This window comes from Doryrhamphus excisus, linkage group LG2 (assembly GCF_037039965.1).
Source record: "Doryrhamphus excisus strain RoL-2023G ecotype Guam linkage group LG2, RoL_Dexc_Guam_v1.1, whole genome shotgun sequence".
Taxonomy (NCBI): Eukaryota; Metazoa; Chordata; class Actinopteri; order Syngnathiformes; family Syngnathidae; genus Doryrhamphus; species Doryrhamphus excisus.
In genome coordinates this window covers 11,281,893-11,301,436 of record NC_136358.1, presented here as the reverse complement: position 1 = coordinate 11,301,436, position 19,544 = coordinate 11,281,893, and the positions used below count along the sequence as shown (strand labels likewise).

The window sequence follows — 19,544 nt, the reverse complement described above, 5'->3', positions numbered from 1 at the left end:
CATGTTAGCTGACTTATGCTAACTCGTTTTCTCTTGTTAGAATGCACAGAAAAGGGAAATAAATGGAGAATGTGTTCATGCTTCACATAAGGATGAAGGGCTAAATTCCAACTGAGTGTAGTTTTCTTTAATGTATTTCTAGCACCTCCTGTTAGCTTGCTAACAAAACTGACAACTCAAAACCGGAAGTCAGTTCCGTATGTACCCTGTGGTTTGTGTTGACATTTTTGACTTTTTTTCTTTGTAGGAAAAAATGTATTTGGTTGGCATCTGTTTCAAGTTACGAAGGAAATAATGATGCTAACCAAGGTTCCACTATAGGTTGAGACGCACTTGGAATACTGTATAGTGAGACTGCAGAACATTTGGCCATTTTTCAATGCTGAACGTGGCGGAAGATGGCAAATATAAAAATCCCAAATACCTTTTGTCACCATTTTTGCCATACACTCTCTGTGAAATGCCAAAGGTGTAATTTTCCTCCCTCGCTCATTCACACAGTAATGCGCATTAGCCAAACCAATAGCCAGTGGCTAAATGGTTGGATTGACTCAGCTCTAAGCAAAAAGTAAAAGCTGATTAGAATCTGTCTGTGTCCCTGCCATTAAAAAAAAAAAAGTTTGTTGAATGTGTTCATTGGTGAGCTTAAAGCTTGCGTCGTAGCCATTGTGCTGGACTATGCTAACCGTCCACTGGCTTCACTAAAGGTGACACGGTCTCCCTTTAGGTACACACTAACCCATCAAATCCTGTACCTTAGTTAGCAGATCTTTGGATGAAATGTCAGTTGTAAGTATTTTAAACAACTTTAGTCAAACGCAGTACAAGCCAAAGATTTTTGTAGTATAATTCAAAGTATACAAGTAGAATTTGGACATCCTCTCATTGGAAATGATAAATCAGAGAGAAGTTCTCTGAAGTCGGGCATGATGACAACAATGACCACAATGACGACGGCGCTGTTATTCACGGTGCTCGGTTGCCTTCTGTAGAAATAAATAAAAAAGATGAAAAATACTGACAAATTGTTCACCATTCCTGCTGAATAAACCACTTGTCAACATCACAGACGTGTGTGTGTGGTGCAGTCTTTTCGCCTGTGGTGCTTTGAGGGATTTTGGATCAAGTGTTTTCGTCCACAATAAGCGTGACCTTGGATGGAGACACGTCTTGACACAGTGTCGTTGAGCAGGCCTGCTGACGACAGTCTGTAACCTGAGGCGGGCCTTTAAAGTTAGCGATACTTCCCAAGAGGTGGCGGCGAGGGCCAAAGCAAACAGATTGGGGTGTGGTTCAAACTGGTACAAACTCAAATTTCCCTCGATGGACAATGTTAGGCAGGGATGGACGAAGGGGAAGAGACGGGTTGAAAGGTAGAAAGACAGAGTAGGTTAAGGGCATGTGAGAAGGGAAAGGAAAGGATGGGTTTAAATAGGGTGGTTATGAGAACATCTAAGTAGGGAAAGATAAAAAAGAAGGGCTGGATTGATAGGTAGGAAGATAGTGTAGGTATGAAGACAACAAGGTAGGGAAACTGAGGGAAGGGATGGGTAGATCGGGGTTAAAAGATGGGGTCCTTAGTGTTTGGAAGAAACCAATTTACCATGGACAAACGGTTCGAAACGGGTCTGGTTAGAAAGACACAGGGTTTGAATGGACAGGTAGGGATAGAAAGGTGGCCAGATAGATAGTTATGTATATGGATGGATGGAAGGGCAGATGGGTCAGTAAAGAAGAATTGGGTAGGTATGGATCGGTAGGAATAGACAGCCACTTAGTGTAGAAAAAGGGATAGATAGGTCAGGTTGTATTGGATAGGTAGGGATAGAGAGGTACCGGAGCCTGCTGAACCATACAGTTGGCTCAACAGGTATGTATAGATGAATGGAAGGGTAGATGGGTCAGGGCAGAAGAATGGGGTACGTATAAAACTGTAGGGCTGGACAGCCACTGAGCAAATTTATAAATGCCCAGGATCAAAGGATGGGATTGGTATTAGTGGTGGACAAAACCGTTCATTTCAGTGAACCAGATCATTCCGGTTCATTCAAAGATTAATTTCGGTCACTTGGTCGTTGGCCTGTGATCTCCCCCTGTGCATAGACAGCCGTGTCGAGTCGGTCCGTTCACTCATGTTCACATTTGTTCCAACTCAACTGTCGATCATGAATGAATGGCAGACGAGTGTCGGTCGATCTCTCGGCCTCTGTCTTTCAGTCAGCTAACCCCACCCACCCACAGAGTGAGGTGCGACGATAGTCCTGCCATGCAAAAGGAACGGTGAACCGACTCTCCAGCCAATAAAAACTGAACGGACTGAATGGGTATTTTAGGGACGGTGACCTTGTTCTTATTCTTTTGACCCGCTCGTTCATGACTCACACACCACTAATCGGTATGAATGCATAGACAGGGATGGACAGATCGCTTGGTGGCATGAACAAAAATGGGTCAAGTGAATAGAATGGGGTTGGAATCGTAGAAATCGAGAGATCGCTAGGGATGGGTACTCAGACAGATAGATGGGTCAGGTTCCATGGATGGGATAGTTAGGTGTAGACCGGATAGCCAGTCGGCATGGACAAATTGGTAGATGGGTAGGAAAGATGTACCTAGTTGGGATAGAGGTGGATAGTTGTAACTGGAATGGACACATGGTGTAGCTGGGGAGGGTTAGGTGTGGTGGTAAAAGTTCAAGGTTTCTTCCTTGATCCTCCTCTAATCTGCGCGTCCAATTTGAGATTACACGGCAAACATGCTGATGTTTGAATAACCTCAAGAACCTGGGAGGCTCCTGGCAGGCCGCTCCCATTGATCTGACTACTGGCGGTGTTCATGTTGGAGCGAGCCCTTGAAACTCAATCTGCCAGCACTCCTCCAGTACTCCTGCTAAGCACGCAGTTGTCTTTTCAGTAACCTTGGTGCTCCAACCTCGTCACTGGAGGGGAACTCTCGCACATTTGCAAAGTCATTCCGATGAATCGCACCCAAACTCCTGCCATTTATGACTTAATAGACGCACACAAAGTTGTCCGCAGGCTTTCATCTGGTACCTTGAGAGGCTCGGCACGTGCATACATATAATATTAGCAGTTAGTTTGAAAGGGGAAAAAAACAGACCTGGTGTCAGTCCACAATGGAAATTCACTGAGGCTTTAAGAAACCATGATGTCACATCCTTATTTTCCTTGGAGGAGGGTCTCATCGGCTGCTTTGTTTCCAGGAAACCACGGGGCTGTTCTTGGGGTGATGCACCGTTGCGACACACTTGACAAAGAAGAAAAGTCTGAGGACTCCTTACGTAGAAAGATGGTGTGATTGATGATGGTGACGATTACAATCTGTGTGAAAAGACCACAAAGTCCATGGGACTAGATCATTAAAGACAAAAAGACTTGCTTGGGGCTTTTGGTGGAAGTGCACCCACATGGGGGTCACCAATGATTGGGGTCAAGAAAACCGCGAGTACCCCACACGATCAAGCACTTTGGTGACGCAGGCAAGGAAAAACTCAGAGGAAGAAACCTCAAACAGAACTGAGACTGTAGGATTTGAATAAGCCTCCCTCATGACATGTGTCCCACAATGTCCCCCGCTGTGTCTCATTCAGTCTGCACATATTGAGCATCAGAATGAATTTCCCGACCTCTGTCCCCCGTCCGTGCCCTCTTTGACCCCGGTGGAAGGAATCACAGTCCCTTCTTGAAGTGTCCAAAGAGCCTAAATAGATCCATTCAGCTTGTCACCTCTGTGGTGACCTTCATCCTTGAAGAGGACACATCCCTTGGTGCTCTTTTCATACCCGACTATAAGAACGGTGCCGAGCACCAGCAGGTATATGACCATCATGTCTGTCCATTGCGTCCTCCTCACTCTGCTGCTCTTCTCCAGCCTGAGCAGACGCCTGGCCGCCACACCGCAGAGTCAACGAGCGGAGGATGGCACCACCGTGGAGAGAGATGGCCTGGTGGGTCCGCTGATTCTGGATGACGAGGCGGGCTTCAGGAGGAACATGGTGTGGGATGATGTCAAGGATGACGATGGGGTGTCCAAATTTTCTCTTTTGGCTGTAAGTGTCACTCACAGGAAGTAGTAGTACTATTATTGGACTTTACTTGCCTTTACTTGCATGTTGGCCACACAGTCAGATCGGGAAAACCTGGGTTGGAATCTCTGCTTGGGCATCTGTGTGTGGAGTTAGCATGTTCTACCCTTGGGTGCGTGAAAGTGATATGAAACTTCCAATAGTAGGGCAGAACTGCCGACATGTATGACTTCTTGAATATGCTTGTATGCTTCGCTGCTCTCCATTTTGGTAGTTTCAGGTTCAGTCTGTACAGTACAGTAAAAATAAATAGAGATTGCTTTCTCAATAGTATTTAATTTTGGGGTTCATTGTCCATAGATATTAACAAGAGTATAAAAGGTGGTTTGTCTACATGTGCCCTGCGACTGGCTGGCCACCAGTCCAGGGTGAACCCCGCCTCCTGCCCCAAGTCAGCTAGGATAGGCTCCAGCACACCCTTGCAACCCTCTTCTAGGATATCCACAAGTGACGTGTGTGGCCTTTGCAGGACACCAGGCGAAGAGCAGCACACTTTCAGGGCATAAATCCTACATCGGAGCGCAGCTGGAGCCGCGCTGCCATGGACAACATGAAGGTGGACCGCAGGGACACGGACATCGAGGGTGAGCGTTTTTCTACCGTGACACCTACCATGACACATGCTTAAAGAAACTGTTTGTTTTCCCAGTGTTCCGGTGCATGGTGGGACGAGTGTATCGACCCTGTTGGGGGACATAAAATCCTCCACCAGAAAGCCACCCCAGTGTGTAAAACAAAATAAAACTTTGCTTCAAAACAAACGTATTCACAGTGTGAAATAGACTTTCAAATATGAATTGTCCAGCAATCACGGCAGACGACAATGTTTTGGCAGGAAGTGTCACAAAAAAAGCTTGAAAGATTGTGACTTAAAATAAGACAAGGTTGAGATCAGACCCTGAAGAAGCTGCCTAGCGTTGCCTGTCCTGCGATCAGCTTCTTCTTTGCCTTCGTCCTTGGCCGCTGCTTTGCCTTCTGCGGAGGCTCGTCCTCATGTCGGATCTTTTCAACGTCCGCCTGCTTCCTCTTGCTGCCCTTGGTCTTCTTCGTGTTGACCAGGCCCGGGACTCGGCTCAAGGGGGCGTTTCCGCTTTTTGGAGCCAGGACCCCGGTTGCCATGTGACCCTCTGAGGACAAGGGTTTATCTGAGAGGAACAGAAGGGGGACAACCTGGTATGCATGCTGTACACAGAACACATCGACATAAAATACAATCATTCAAAGATTATACACCACAATTACATGTGTTAAACCAAGGGTGTCCAAAGTGCAGGCGGGGGCCAATTGCAGCCCACAGCTGTTTAATTTAACAAGAAGAAAAAACAGCAAAAATGAAACAATATCAGCAAATAAAATGAAATTAAGAGGAAAAATATTTTACAATATTATGAGAGAAGGATATACAGTATTTGACGGAATATGAGAAACATCCATCCATCCATTTTCTTATCCTCAGTAGGGTCACGGGGGTATGCTAAGCCTATCCCAGCTGACTTGCTGCACCAAAAAGTCAATTTTAGGAGAATAGCGTAATTAAGCATCAACCGATACATCGGCTGGCCGATATACCGGGCCGATATTTGCGTTCTATACTTGAATCGGTATCGGTCGATATGCACGTTTGTTCGCCGATGTATTTTTCCGCCGCATGATTTACAGACAGGCATCCGCTGGGCAGCTTAGTGTTGCCGGAGGACCCTGCAGCACGCGCAGTCGCGATATTCCCACCACCCACACTGCAAGAGTGGTGAATCACAACAAGGGTACATTTTCAACTTTTAATTAGCCTCTAACAGTTAAACTTACTTGAAATATTGCCACCTGTTTTAAATAGGGAACATGAACGCCAAGTGCTGCTGAATGCTTCATCTTTAAAAGTGCCTACCGTTGGAATTAGGGAGCTGTTGATGTAGTTGGAGGCTAATATGTACAGCTGTTACCAACACCGCTTTAATGTTAACCTTGGCAATTCAGTTGCATGGTGTTTGTAAGAGTTTCATTCAGCCACCGCCGGGCTGAGATTAAATGCCTGTCATGTTACTATATGTGTACACACACACAGAACAAATTGGAGCAGCCGTGTCTGCTATCAGAGGTCTTTAGCGTGCACAACACGAAGTTTAATGATGAGCGAAATGTTTTATATATCGTATTAAATGGGGGGGGTGCGTCTCACTACGGAGGAGCAGTCATCACATCGATGCAAGCTAAAGCTAAATCAGACAGAAATGTTTTGCACATGGTTGAATATTTACTCCTTTTAAAGTTGATAATGCCGTTTAAATGTGTGTTAAAGAAAGCTGAATCCTACTGTGTTGAGACCTGGAATATTTGTTATCATTGTCATTTTTTCATGTAAATTGAGGCAGCAAAAGCAGTATCGGCCACAAATATTGGCTCAAGCTAAATCTGCCATCGGCTAAGGCAGGTGGAAAAAAATCGGTATCGTCATCGGCCCATAAAAAAAAGAAGAGTTTTAAAAAGACGGAATATGAGAAACCAAATAAAAAAAGTGGTAATTTTTGGAATATTAGGTTGGGGAAAATTTTGACTAAGGGAGTAAAGTCATACGAGAAAACAAAACAGCAGAAATTAAAAAAAACGGCTGTAATTTTAGGAGACTAAAGAGAAAATATTGAGAAAAATCTGTAATCTTACAAGTATAAAATGTGAAAATAAACTTCAATTTAGTAGCATGAAGTTGAAATATTAAAGGAACAGAATAAAATATAGTTATACAAGTTATGGGAATAATGTGATATTTTATCCAGATCCAGATCTCACATCTTTATCCTTCACTATGATCGCATTTGAGTGTTTCACTCAACTTTCCTTTGGTGTACGCGGATTTGGATTTTCCGGTAACCAAAAGCTGTCAAATGTAGTATTGCTATGAGTGGGATAGTCTCGGTCCAAAAACCGAAGAAGAGGAAACCACCACACGTACCTGACACCAGGACCTCAACAGCCACTGTTTTGGGTTTGGGCGCAGGATGCACACAAGTCGGGACCTGGCTGGTACTGGGGAAGTGCAGAACACGATTGAGGGGCAGTTCTTGGTCTCTGTAGGTGCAGGCGAACTGGGATCGGATGGTCCTGGGTCCCACCTAGAGCAGATCCATTTGGTTTACCACAGTTAGTCTCCTCGCTACTTGTCCAAGCCCTGATGTGCGCCACAAATCAACTTTTAGGAGCCAAAGCTGATGATTACATAAAAGGACGATGCCCATGTCTCATTTTGGAGCGATGCATCACAAAAATCCTTAGCCTTGATCTGGGCCTGCTCAGGATTATCCCAATCCCACGATTTGGGGCCAATGGGCTGAAGCAGGGAGGAGAGAAACGCAGCAGACTAAGATAGCCTAAGCTAATATAGGGGATGAAAATAAAAGCATTTCCAAACTAGAAAAGCACTCAGAGCGCAGACCTCCGCCAAACACCCCCCACGCACATTTTCCTCTATATTTAGATTGTTAGTGTTAGCATGCTAGCAGTGCTAACATGCTAATGTTAGCATGTTACCACCTAGCATAACAATGTTTAGATAAGTGTCTGGCTATGAAATTGGACAAAACTGCTAATTGTTAGCAGTTGTTAACAGGTAAAAGTAGCATAATATTACTAAAAATATGCATGCGCGTCTACCTGTAAAAATGGTTAAAAGAGCTACTATGCTAACATGTAGCAATGGTGCCAAGTGTTTGTCTCTCCATATGAAAATGGCTAAAAATGCGACTAAGCTAATGTTAGCATGCTAGCAATGCTATTGTTCTAACATTAGCACATTAACAATCTTTATATACTAGTGTCTACCTATGAAAATGGATAAAAATTATACTATGCTAATGTTAACATGCTAGCAATGCTAACATTAACATGATCGTGTTAAATCCTTCTGTCTAGCTTTGAATATGGAAAAAATACTACTATGCGAATGTTAGCATGCTAACAAAGAGCATAATGTTTAAGTGTTTGTGTCTACATCTGACAATAGATAAAAATGCTAATATGCTCATGTTAATATACTAGAAATGCTAACACCTAGCATAATAGCGCAATGTACTGGGAAGGCTAAATGTCCAGAATGAGTTGAGAAATGTGAAAACAGAACTTTTTAGATCAAAGGCATTTTTGCGTTCCGGAAAAAGAAATGTGTGAAGTTTTTCACAGTAGCTAGTAGCATGAATGTCCTGACTTTGTTGAAGTTGCTGATGTTGGAACGGCTTGAATCAGAAATGTGGCAGCAATCGCAGCAGGTGTGAAGAAGCAAGTGTGAATTTTGGCAATATTTTGAATTTCAGTTCTTCCACATTCCCGACAATTTCATCCAAATCTATGCAGAACTTTAACTTATTTTGAACAAACACAAAATCATAACCTCTGCGCTGCCCTTGGTGGAGGTAACATCTTCAAATAAAAAGGAAACTGAGGCTTAGAGAGGAAAAGCCAAATCCAACTCGCCCACGCTAAGACAACCAAAACATGTGGTTCTCATCCCTAAAGCCAGACATTCCTGATAGGAACAGGTGTCAGCCCTTCCAGGTGACGCAGGCGAGGAGTGAATAACCACACCAGAAAGTCATCATCAATCAAAACCTTCAAGAAGGATCGGAGTGGCCACCGCATCCAGCTCTTGGACCGGGCGACGTGGTTAAAAGGGAGACGCGGACGCTGAACCTCGTTTTGCGTCTTCACCGAAAAGGAAAAGCTTCCGCTCGCCGAGGGTCAGGAAGCGGTGAGCTGCCGGGGGATCGTGGCGCCGCTCAAACAGGAAGAGCAAAAAAGACATCTGCTGGCGGCATCACATGAATGTCTTTAACATACGCCGCCCGTACCGCTAGCACAACCACTGCACCTGTAGCAGCTCACAAGCAACAGGTGGCGCCAGAACTACTTATCAACTACAAAAATGCCCAGGAATCCTGTTGATTTTTAACAATATTGAACTTTTCTATGCTCCCACAGCTACATTTTAACAGAAATGTATGAACGAGGCCTCGACTGGTTTTGAGTAATATGTAAAACAAAATATCCAATGTAGTACATGTCAAACATCAAGTGCTATTTTACCTTGCTCCAATAGGCACAATTTCCCATTGCTGTTATTTAAGTGTTATTCCCCATTATCAAATTGAGTTTGACCAATTTCAGGCATAAAATATCCACAGTAGGTAGGAGAAGACAGAAAAACACTTAAATTAAGCATTATTGTCATTTGTAAAAATTGCAGTCTTTCAACCGCAACCTTTCTCGGAAAAAGTGCGCTGCTTCTGACTCCAGCAAGAGTTTGGCGGATATTTAACGTTCATGTTCACAAAAACAGTCCCGTGTGGTATGCTGTTGACAGATGAAATATTTTTCTCTTGCTCCAGCAACTTCTTCCTTAGCTTACCTCATAAACAGAGAAGCAGGGGGCAGAGAGCTAATTTGGCTTACTGCCATGCCCATATAAGAAAGTCCGCTCCTCTGTTACATCACAAAAAAAAACAGTTTTGTAACGCCCTCTGAAACAGAACGTTTTGAGCCATCTCAAACTTCTTTCAGGGCTCACCATTTGAAACTTTGGCATGGTTTAACACAAGAATACAACATTCTAACTACATTTATAGGTCAGAAAAATGGAAAAAGCATCATAGGTCCCCTTATTTAAATCATTAGTCGTAGTTCTGAAGCAAAGATATCCCAGAATTAGAATTTTGCCATAAATTAGTCACTCACACTGTAGCAAGGTTCAAAGTTTAGGAAAAAAGTTGTGGCTGCTGGTCATATTGTTTGTCCAGCTTACCATTTTGAAGGTTATTTAATTATCTAAATGTAAATTCTTGTATCCGCCATGAGGTGCTGTTTGTTAACAGATGGAGATGCTGCACGAGACCAGTGATCGAGAAGCTGCCGATGCTTGTTGGAAGAAAAAACCGGAGAGTGGCAAGAGAGTCAAAACATAATGCTCCTTGTTTTTAACAAAGACAAAGTTGCTGGGGATCGGTAAAGTCTCCCTATCAGTTCGGAACTTTATTTTGAAAAACTTTATACTTTAAGATCGCCAATTTCACTGTCAATCAAAAAGGGATTACACCTCAGGTGCAGATTCTGGAAGATCTAGAAAGCTTTCCATTATCGTGTGTAGCTGCTCCAAAAGGAAGTGGCCGAAGTTCTCCTCCTGCGAGGCATCTATTGATGTTGACTGATAATCGGATGCAAAGTATGCAAACTGGTCGAAGTCAGAGATCAAATACTACAATGCACCTTTGCTTTGGTCATTTTTTAAAGTTATGGTAATGGTTTTGATTTCTTGGGGAAATCTTCCGGTCTGATAAATAAATTACTGATGTACATCAGCGGTTCTACGATCTCCTTGACTACTGTTTTTATAGTGTCCATTTCGATTCCATTACAATCAGTTGATGTTTTTGCTTTACAGTTTTTGACAATGTCGATGATTTCCTTTTTTGTTACATCTGTCAGAAACATCTGTCAGAATTAGGATACCTTTCTATTGTTTCATTCCTTTCCTCGCTTGTCCTTGTTTCAGAATCCCTTCTTCTAGATTGGGACCAATATTGACAAAGTAGTTATTGAACTTTTCAACTGTCTCATCCATATCATCATTATAGGTGTTTCCCACCATGAAATAATTAGGGTAGTCTGTCTTGTTACTTTTCCTCATAATACTATTTAGAATGTTCTTCTAGATCCTTCTTGAAAGCTTTGACTCTGTCCTCTGAACATAGTCTTTGGACAGTCTTTGTAGCTTCCATTGGTCTGTTGTTGTAACAATGGTTGTAAATTGTGAACACTGGAAGATGATCACTGATGTCTTTGATTAGCAGGCCACGAGTGGTTTTGTTATCAAAGTCATTAGTGAATATATTGTCAATTAGAGTGGCACAATGGTATGTTATTCTATTTGGTCTGGTGATTTTGGGTAACAAACTTAAGCTGTACATTGTATCTATAAAATCGTCAATTACCTAGTTCTTGTGTGGATTCAGCAGATCAATATTGAAGTCTCCACATATGAAAATTGTTTTTTGATTGTTATCTTGGTTGTTTTGATCCAATGTTCAAACATTTCTATCCTTGAGTGTGGCGTTCGGTATAATCAACTTATGCACACGTTTTTGCTTTGTTCTTTACAGATTTCAATTGTTATGCATTCTAGGATATTGTCAATAGCAACTGACATATTCTTTACCACTTTGTAATGTAGTTGTTTGTCCACATACAGGGCGACTCCTCCTCCCCTTGTGTTGTTCCTGTTGATGCAGGTCATCTCATAACCTTCCAAATAAAAGTCCGTGCCTTTATCCTCTTTCAGCCAGGTTTCCGAGATTGCGATTACTTTGAAAGGTTATGCAGTAATGGTTGGTTTCAAAATAATAAAAGAAAATGTAAGTTGAGTGAGACACCAAAATATCAATAGTACAAGGTCTAAAGACTTTTTCTGTGCTTCAGTATAGCCACATTTTCCCAGTGCATCTATTTTTCCCCCCAAAGCTAGCCGATCCAACCAAGACTAGAGGCCGCCTTGTCTTTAGCATTGTCAGCCACACCAAATCTGCTGACTAATCTTTTCTGTGTTTGTTTGTTTTTTTTAACAAAAAATAAAGTCAAGTCATGACGACAATCCCCACACAGCGCAGAGAACGTTTCGTTAGCAGCTACGCGATCTAGGCTGCCAGCAGCAATGACGTGGGCCGAGGGGAAGCAAAGTATTTGATATCGGATCCTCAGCAGGTGATTTTGTGCTGTAGGCAAACCCACGGGGCAACGGTATCCCCCCACCCCCTCCCCCACTCCACCACCCTCCCTCGCCAGTCGCTACTTTTACGGCGCAGCTGTGCAAACCATCGACTAAAAGCAAAATAAATAGGAGTGGGGACGTAAAGACATCATTTTCAGTTTGATTCAATTTGATGGAAGGACGGCTCAGGTTTTGAGGTAGGGGGCCCCGTTGGACCCTACCTTGGATTTGAGCAGGTCCAGGCGGCTCTGAACTCGGTTCTTGAGGGGCTCTGGTGAAGATCCAGTAGACACTTCGGGGGATCTGAAGAGGAGAGAACTATTTTTAAGAGCATGACATCATTTAATTGGTGATTTGGTTTCGACGTTGGAGTTGCTCAGGGTCCACAAAGCGGTTTGGTTTGTGGTTGGTTGAGTCAGAAGGGGTTGCGGACCTGTACAAGGTGAGGACACACGTCCCTTCGATTCCGTTGAGGACGGGCTGGTCTTCGGACAGCAGCTCGGCTTTGTTGGCGCAGGGCGGCGCCAGCGCTTCCTCGTCCAGCAGCGCCATCAGCAGCTTCACCGTGTCGCGGCCTCCGTATGCCGTGGCATGATTGACAGCGTACGCTTTGGGCTGCGAGACAGCTTCGGTTAGTCTGGAGAACGCGGACCTGTCAGCCTTCAAGACATTTTATGAGAACGGTAGATCTTGCCAGTAATTGATACGGCCATAAAAAATAAGTATTTTTTATTGGAGTATAAAATGTACAACTACTCACCACTAATGAATATTGTAAGATGATATATGAACACATGGAATGGGAGTCACGGCATAGCCTGGTCTAATATATTAATTTGTGTTCACCTTGTGACAGGTTTTGTCTAAGCTGTCTAAGCTTGTGCTAAGGTTAGCCAAACAAACTTCTGCAACTTGAAAACTGAAAACAAAGTTCAACATCTCCAAAGTGGAGGAAATAAATCAGCAAAGCACAGACAAAAATATAACATTTTTGTTTTCTGTGGGAAACAAAAACTAATTTCAGAAGGGGTGGGGGGCAAAAAAATGTGTGCACCCTTGAATGCATGGTGTAGTTAGCAAAAAGGCTAAAAAAAAACGTGTTTATCACAGTGAACTGATTCCACAGGTGAGACTCCTTTATAAATGGACTATTTTGGCAGTAAAAGAGCAGCCTGCATACCACCTAAATACAATTTAATATCAGAGCCCTCCCGACATGAAATAACATAACACCCCTAGAGTCAAGTTTGCACTCCTATCACCCAATATAATAGACATAATAAGAGAAAATAGACATAAGACATAAATAAGACATGTGTTAAATAATGCTTGTGTGTGTTGCTGGAAATGTGTTCCAGTGTGAGGCGACAGGAAGTGATGTCGGGGGTTCAGAGTTGAGTTTAAGCTTGGCATAGCCCATGTTAGGGATCATTTTGCGATCATTCCAACCAATAAAAGCCTGTTGACCAGCGTTGAATACTACACGTAATCCCCCTCAACTCAGGACTGGATGGCACTACTTTACCCTGGCAGGGCTGATCCCTGTCCCGCCTGCTAGCGAGGTCTCTTTCTGGATCCGATTCAGCTGGCAGATCCGGTCCTTCAGCTCGGCCGCTGTTTCCTCAGCTGCAGCCATCACTGCGTCCTCGTCTGAGCATCCCTTGACCAGCACCGCACGGATGGCCAACACCACCTTGGACCCACACACACTACGAGGAGATAAAGTTCGCGTGGATTAATTTTTTACATCTCATAGCCTTAAATGTCCCAGTTTGGTTCGTGTACGAGTGAAACTGGGCTGCATGGTGGCATCGAAAAGATGATGGCGTAACTTTCCAGAAGATACTAGTCCTGTTAGACAAGGTCCAGCCCTGGCAGGATTGAGCAGTCAGGGAATTTTGTGGGAAAACTGAACATGGGGCCCCGTAGCGGAGGGTGTTTGCACGAGGAAACACAGCCCTCCCTTGAGAGCAGACTGCTGATGGTCGGGCCCGAGTTCATCCGTGCCTCGTGAACCTAGAGCCCCGACGTGTTGTTCTGCCTCGCCTGGGCGGGGGCGACCTCACCTGACCCAGCGACTAAATCATTCCTGATAAGCACTTGTGTTGTGGTGCCAGCCTCGCTGCACGGCCAAAGCTGTCTGTTGGGATGATGTGTGGAGCTGCGTGAGATTTACATCGCAGTCCGACGCCAAACGCGGCCTTTGATGTATTATCTCGGCCGCTGCGGACATGAGTCGTTAGCATTAGCAGCAGCGCCCACCCATAAAGCACCAGAAGCCTTTCATTCCATTTTTACACATATTTTACTGGAATTTCCCTGATTGTCTTATCCTGATTATTTCTATTGTGTAAGGTGGCAACTGCAATTACTTGCGAGAGGAGCGATCATATCACTTAAACAACACGTCATCATTATGCACACTAAGCTAGTTATAGGCGGGCCAGCATGCTCTGGGGCTTGACTTCTGGATTATTTTGACTGTATTTATGTATGTATTTCTATTATGAAGTGTGTATGTTACTAGCAAGAGGAGCAATTGCATTCATTAAAAACATGTTACGCACACCAATGTTGTCACGGTTTTGGATTATACGTAGTATTTTTGTCATTTTAATCATGAAATGCATCTCACTTAATTGCGAGAGGAGCAATCGCATTAAACAACGTCAATATTACGCACACAAAAGGTAGTCGTGGATGAGCAAGTGCCATGGGTTTTGACTTCTAGATTATTTGAGTACTTGATTTTTTTATGATGAAATGTGTCAGTTACTACTTGCGAGAGGATCGATTGCTTTTAGAACACGTCTTTATGACACACACCAATATCGTCACAAGTCAGTGACCGTGTACTGAGGTTTGACACTTTTTTAGTCCCATCAGTTATCATTAGTTGTGAGAGGAGCAATTGCATTAAATGGCACGTCATTATTACGCAAACAAAAAAGGTAGTCGTGGATAGGTGAGATTGCGGTGGGTTTTGACTTAAACATTACATATTACATATTTTTTTATGATGAAATGTGTGAGTTATTACTTGCGAGAGGAGCGATCACTTTTACAACATGTCTTCATGACAATATTGTGATAAGTCACTGACTGTGGATTGAGTTTTGACGTTAGAAATAATGACTCAAAGATATCCTGTCAGGAAATGCGCCAGACATTATTAGCAAGAGGAGTGATCGCATTAACTGAGTAACACATCGTTATTACGTACATCGTTGTCGCCACGGCTAGCGACTAGCTGGCTAGCTAAAATGCCATGGCTTTTGACTTTTGGATTATTCTTTGCATTTTAGTTTGATCACAAAAGGTGTCTATTTCTTGTGAGAGGAGCGATTGCATTAATTAAACAACATCTTAAACAATAACATTTAAATTTAAAAAGGAAAACTGCAAATTTGGGGGAATTTTGCCCATCTTACTCACATATTGACACTGGCTAGCTAGCGACTAGTTGGCTAGCGACTAGTTGGCTAGCGACTAGCTGGCTAGCGACTAGCTGGCTAGCGACTAGCTGGCTAGCGACTAGCTGGCTAGCGACTAGCTGGCTAGCGACTAGCTGGACCACACAATCAATTACAATGTGAAATCAATGCGCCCTTTGAAGGAAATTCCGCTAATGCATAAAAAGACCAAAACGTGGCAAAATACTGTTAGGGTTCCATTATCATGAATGTACCTGTTACTATATATTACAGCATGTATACAAGACCATAAAACCTTGTTGGTGCGGCCTTTGTAGGCTTGTTACTGCCCTGACAGAGAGTAACGAGCTGTATCTTTTTATATATTTACAATACACAGAAAAGACAAAGATTTGTCTTCATGTCTCACATAAGGATTGTGGATGATGGACAAAATTCCTTTAAATGGCACACTGCTGCGGGAAAGCGAGTGCATGGCGCACCTTGGGTCAGGCGTGTCCCCCAGGATCTCCTCCAAGCTGTCCAGGAACTGCACAAAGCTGGACAGGCCCTTGACGTGTTTCCTCAGCGGGTCCGACTCAGCCGGAGCGTAGCCCTTTCCGCCGAGCTGGATTGCCCTCACGAAAGACATCAGCGCCTGCCCATGCGAGGAGAGCCCCTCCAGTCAAATCTGCCGTGCTAGGGTAAAGTTTTTCCGTCATGCTTACCAAAAAGAGGGACGTGCTGCTGTTCTGTGCTGCATGTTTAACATCTGTGAAGGTCTGGCGGCCCAGCGAGCGGCTGGGGACATCTAGCGTGAGCGCCAAGGCCAGGTCGTTCTTGGTGTTGATGAGCAAGCTCAGGTAGGAGTAGAAGACCCTCCTCACTGCTGCTTTGACCTGGTTGTGGGCGCACTGAGGTCAAAGTGGTGCTTTTTGAGAGAGTGGAGATGATGAGCAGTACCTGTGAGCTGCACGATGTTGATGACACGGACGAGGCTGGGCCATCTCCCTTGTTCCCCGATAGAAACTCAAATAGCTGGACCTTGAAAAAAGAATCAAGGATTCAGAACTAGATCCTAAAAGATGCAATTTCAGTGACAATTACAGTGACACCTCGGTTAGCGTCTGCCCAGGACCGTGTGTTTTTCAGTACACATGTACACTGTGGCAAAACTGTGCCATGGTTTCATTAAATTTGCCCGTTCTGTCGTGTTATTAACATACTGCTTGGGTCCAACTGTGTTCATAATATATTTTTATCACAAAACCTTTACCAAACAAGCTAAGAAAAAATGGTGACTGGAACGGGAAGCCAGTCACGAAGCCCATCTATTGAATGTCGTCAGCAACAAAAAAAAAAAAACAACATGTTCTTGTAGTTTGACATGCATGAAGCAATTCAAAATGCATATAAATGAGGTTAAGTTTACCTTTGAGTGTTCCCAAAGAAACAATGTGGCAGTGAGACACCACACGGAGACCATCTTTTTTTTTGTTTTGTCGCAATTCAATTCAATTTTTTTACCTTCTTTCTCATAATGCTGGCACTTGGGACTTTCTTTGGATCTATTTTGGATCACAGAAATAATAGACACTATTGAATTGAAGAAATAACTCTAACTAAACAGGAAGGTGGTGTCCATGTAGTGTCTTGCTGCCACATAACGTCTTTGGGAACAGGCACATCAAGCATCACGTCTTCAATGATGTAAAAGTTGCTAGCTTATCACTTCCATTCATCATTTATATGTATTTGGTAATGGTAATGGTTTAATTTCATTTGAACCTGCATCAGATTACAAATGAGTGCATCACATAATCAGTTCACAGTTCCACATGCCCAAAAGCAATAGCATGCCCAAAAAGCAAAGCTTATTAAATCCTACCCCTCCATCTGGTACTTTTACAATCAGTAACTGTTACATTTGTTCACTTCCTGCTTTTCTAACATAATTTAAGTTTTTTATTTATTTATTTTTACATGCCTTTGGCATTGTTTACTTAAAACTATAATTATAAAACTATGAAAGTGTTTCGGCTTGCTGGAACTGATTAAATGGATTTCCATGATTTCTGTTTCGGTTAGAGTCAGACCTTTGGCATGAATTATTTACTCTAACCAAGATTCCAGTGTAGATTTGGAAATTCGGACCACCACAAATGGATTTGCTGCTACTGTACTTGTTCACCCTCATAATGGGACTGTCTGCACTTGGTCTGCCGGAGAAGAGTGCCAACTATTCAACTTTATTGCTATACCACAGAAAGTGTTCATTACAATTTGTGATGTGGTAGAAAGTGTTTGCCCCCTTCCTGTTTTCTTTTTTGCATGTTTAGATAAAACAGATTAAAATATTAGTCTGAACAAAAATGATATTTTACTGTTTGTATGTTGTTCTTTTTCTGAAATACATGCATTTTCCCAAAGCTCTTGAGGATCCGATCATCAAGACAAAATGGAGACAAGCTGAATGTTCTTTTTGTGCAGCAGTGGTTTTGGCCCAGTGTCTTTCTTATGCTGGAGTCATGAACACTGATCTTAACGGAGGCAAGTGAGGCCTGCTGTTGTGGGTTTTTTTGTGACCTCTCAGAGGCTCTTGGGGTCAATTTGGTTGACCGGCCAGTCCTGGGAAGGTTCACCACTCTTCCATGTTTTGGCCATTTGTAGATAATGGCTCTCACTGTGGTTTGCTGGAGTACCAAAACTTTAGAAATGGCTTTGTAACCTTCATGTAAAACAACATTTTTTTTGTGTTGTTGACGTTGTGGCATCATTGATTAACTATTCTGACTAACTATAAAATGGCTGGGATTGAATGAGTTAATTTAAAAAACGTATGTTTTGTGTTTAGTTGTGTTGTCATTGACTAATATTTAAATTTGTTTGATAATCCGAAACATTTAAGTGATAAATGTGCAAAAGTACAAGAAATCAGGAAGTGGGCAATCACTTTTTCACACATGCAAATGCATCATGGCAAAAATGCCATTGTGTCAAACCCCTACCCCACAAATAGATTGCAGTCCTGTTGAAACACTGGACCCTCATCAATCTGAAGAACTACTCACAGGGCTCACAAGCTCCTCAGAGTCCCCTCTCAGCTCTTTGCACACTGAGAGAATGTCCACCAGGTCCACCGTGTTGGAGCGCTTCAGGAAGCCTTCGTAGGCCTCCAGGATGAGATCATAGTTCTCCAAGCGGGCGGCCCCAGGGGACTGCAGGTGAAGTTTGTGCAGCAGTAAGTGTTTCCACACCATCAGGACGTCGCTTAGAGCCACCTTGAACTCTCCACTTTGCTGTCATGGGAAGGAGAGAAAAGCGAGCTGTCGTCTGGAATCAATCAGGCCACTTTTTATTCCGCCCCTCAAATGCCAGAATTGTGTGGTAATGTCATCAGTTGTGAGGGCGATGACAGTCAGCTTGACGCTTGCAGTCATGACAATTTGCAGAGAGGGATACTTACATCGCCCTTCGCTGCGTATGCGGTTTAGGATTCAATTGGTTCAATCACCTGTTTGCTGACGTCAGCCATGGCCAGCTGCAGCACCATCAGCATGGCGTCAGCGCCGTGAACTGTGGTCCTCTCAGACTGCTTCAGCCGAGGACACTCTTGTCTGAAGGTCTTCACCATTTGCGTCAAAGCATCACCAAAAGCCTTCATAATTCCCTGAAACAGATATAATGTATTCATAACAGGGCTGTGGAACACTGCAAATTCTGGCATACAAAGAGCCAGTATTGCAGATACCATAAAACAGAGGGCCAAGATTTTAAGTTAAAATATCAACAAATGTATGTTTGAATGAAGAAAAGAGAATTTATTCACATTGTTATCAAATCTGTCCGTAATACTAGCGTTGGTATCAATACAATGGATATTTGGTTTAAGCTGAAATATCATTAAACTTATTTTTGAAGAAAAGGGACTATTATATACAGTATTACTGAAACTGTCCCCAGTACTACCGCTGGTATAGATAGCATGACTATTTGGATCGATGCACCCACCCCCGATTTCTGTGTTTCTGAGGTTTAAGGCAGCGTCCACATTCAAAGCACACATCTTAAGCATCAGCTTAATCAGCTAGTCAGCTAAATAGTTGTACAGATAAATGTTGTATATAGTAAATGTTCATAAAATGCCACCAACCTGCACTTTAATTCGTAAACACCCCCGACGTGCTGGAATAACCGGTTTTGAAATTTTAAATTCTAGATGACGTCACAATGTACGAGCCAATCAACTTGTAGAAGACTGAAGTCGGTTTTATTATTTTAA

At 43.2% G+C, this 19,544-nt stretch overlaps 2 protein-coding genes across 2 annotated transcripts; one reads left to right on the top strand and one right to left on the bottom strand.

Moving 5' to 3' along the window:
- Positions 1–613: 613 nt before the first annotated feature.
- On the bottom strand, positions 614–19,497 carry parpbp (PARP1 binding protein). Its single transcript, XM_058065802.2, has 11 exons — positions 19,416–19,497; positions 18,777–18,932; positions 18,334–18,561; positions 16,226–16,306; positions 15,991–16,161; positions 15,766–15,920; positions 13,375–13,558; positions 12,283–12,464; positions 12,071–12,152; positions 7,053–7,212; positions 614–5,250 (listed from the first exon to the last, which is right to left on the bottom strand). Exons 2-11 carry the CDS (start codon positions 18,924–18,926, stop codon positions 4,997–4,999), a joined length of 1,647 nt encoding a protein of 548 aa, XP_057921785.2. The 5' UTR covers positions 18,927–18,932; positions 19,416–19,497; the 3' UTR covers positions 614–4,996.
- Positions 3,731–4,866, top strand: pmch (pro-melanin-concentrating hormone). The gene is made up of 3 exons (XM_058065867.2): positions 3,731–4,069; positions 4,575–4,689; positions 4,755–4,866. Exons 1-3 carry the CDS (start codon positions 3,839–3,841, stop codon positions 4,802–4,804), a joined length of 396 nt encoding a protein of 131 aa, XP_057921850.2. The 5' UTR covers positions 3,731–3,838; the 3' UTR covers positions 4,805–4,866.
- Positions 19,498–19,544: the final 47 nt, after the last annotated feature.

Coding starts and splice junctions, on each gene's coding strand:
- pmch (XM_058065867.2), top strand. CDS start 3,839: ATGACCATCATGTCTGTCCATTGCGTCCTCCTCACTCTGCTGCTCTTC. Junction 4,070..4,574: donor CCAAATTTTCTCTTTTGGCT/GTAAGTGTCACT, acceptor TGGCCTTTGCAG/GACACCAGGCGAAGAGCAGC. Junction 4,690..4,754: donor CAGGGACACGGACATCGAGG/GTGAGCGTTTTT, acceptor TTGTTTTCCCAG/TGTTCCGGTGCATGGTGGGA.
- parpbp (XM_058065802.2), bottom strand. CDS start 18,926: ATGAAGGCTTTTGGTGATGCTTTGACGCAAATGGTGAAGACCTTCAGA. Junction 18,562..18,776: donor TGGCTGACGTCAGCAAACAG/GTGATTGAACCA, acceptor TTCCCATGACAG/CAAAGTGGAGAGTTCAAGGT. Junction 16,162..16,225: donor CAACATCGTGCAGCTCACAG/GTACTGCTCATC, acceptor GCCCACAACCAG/GTCAAAGCAGCAGTGAGGAG.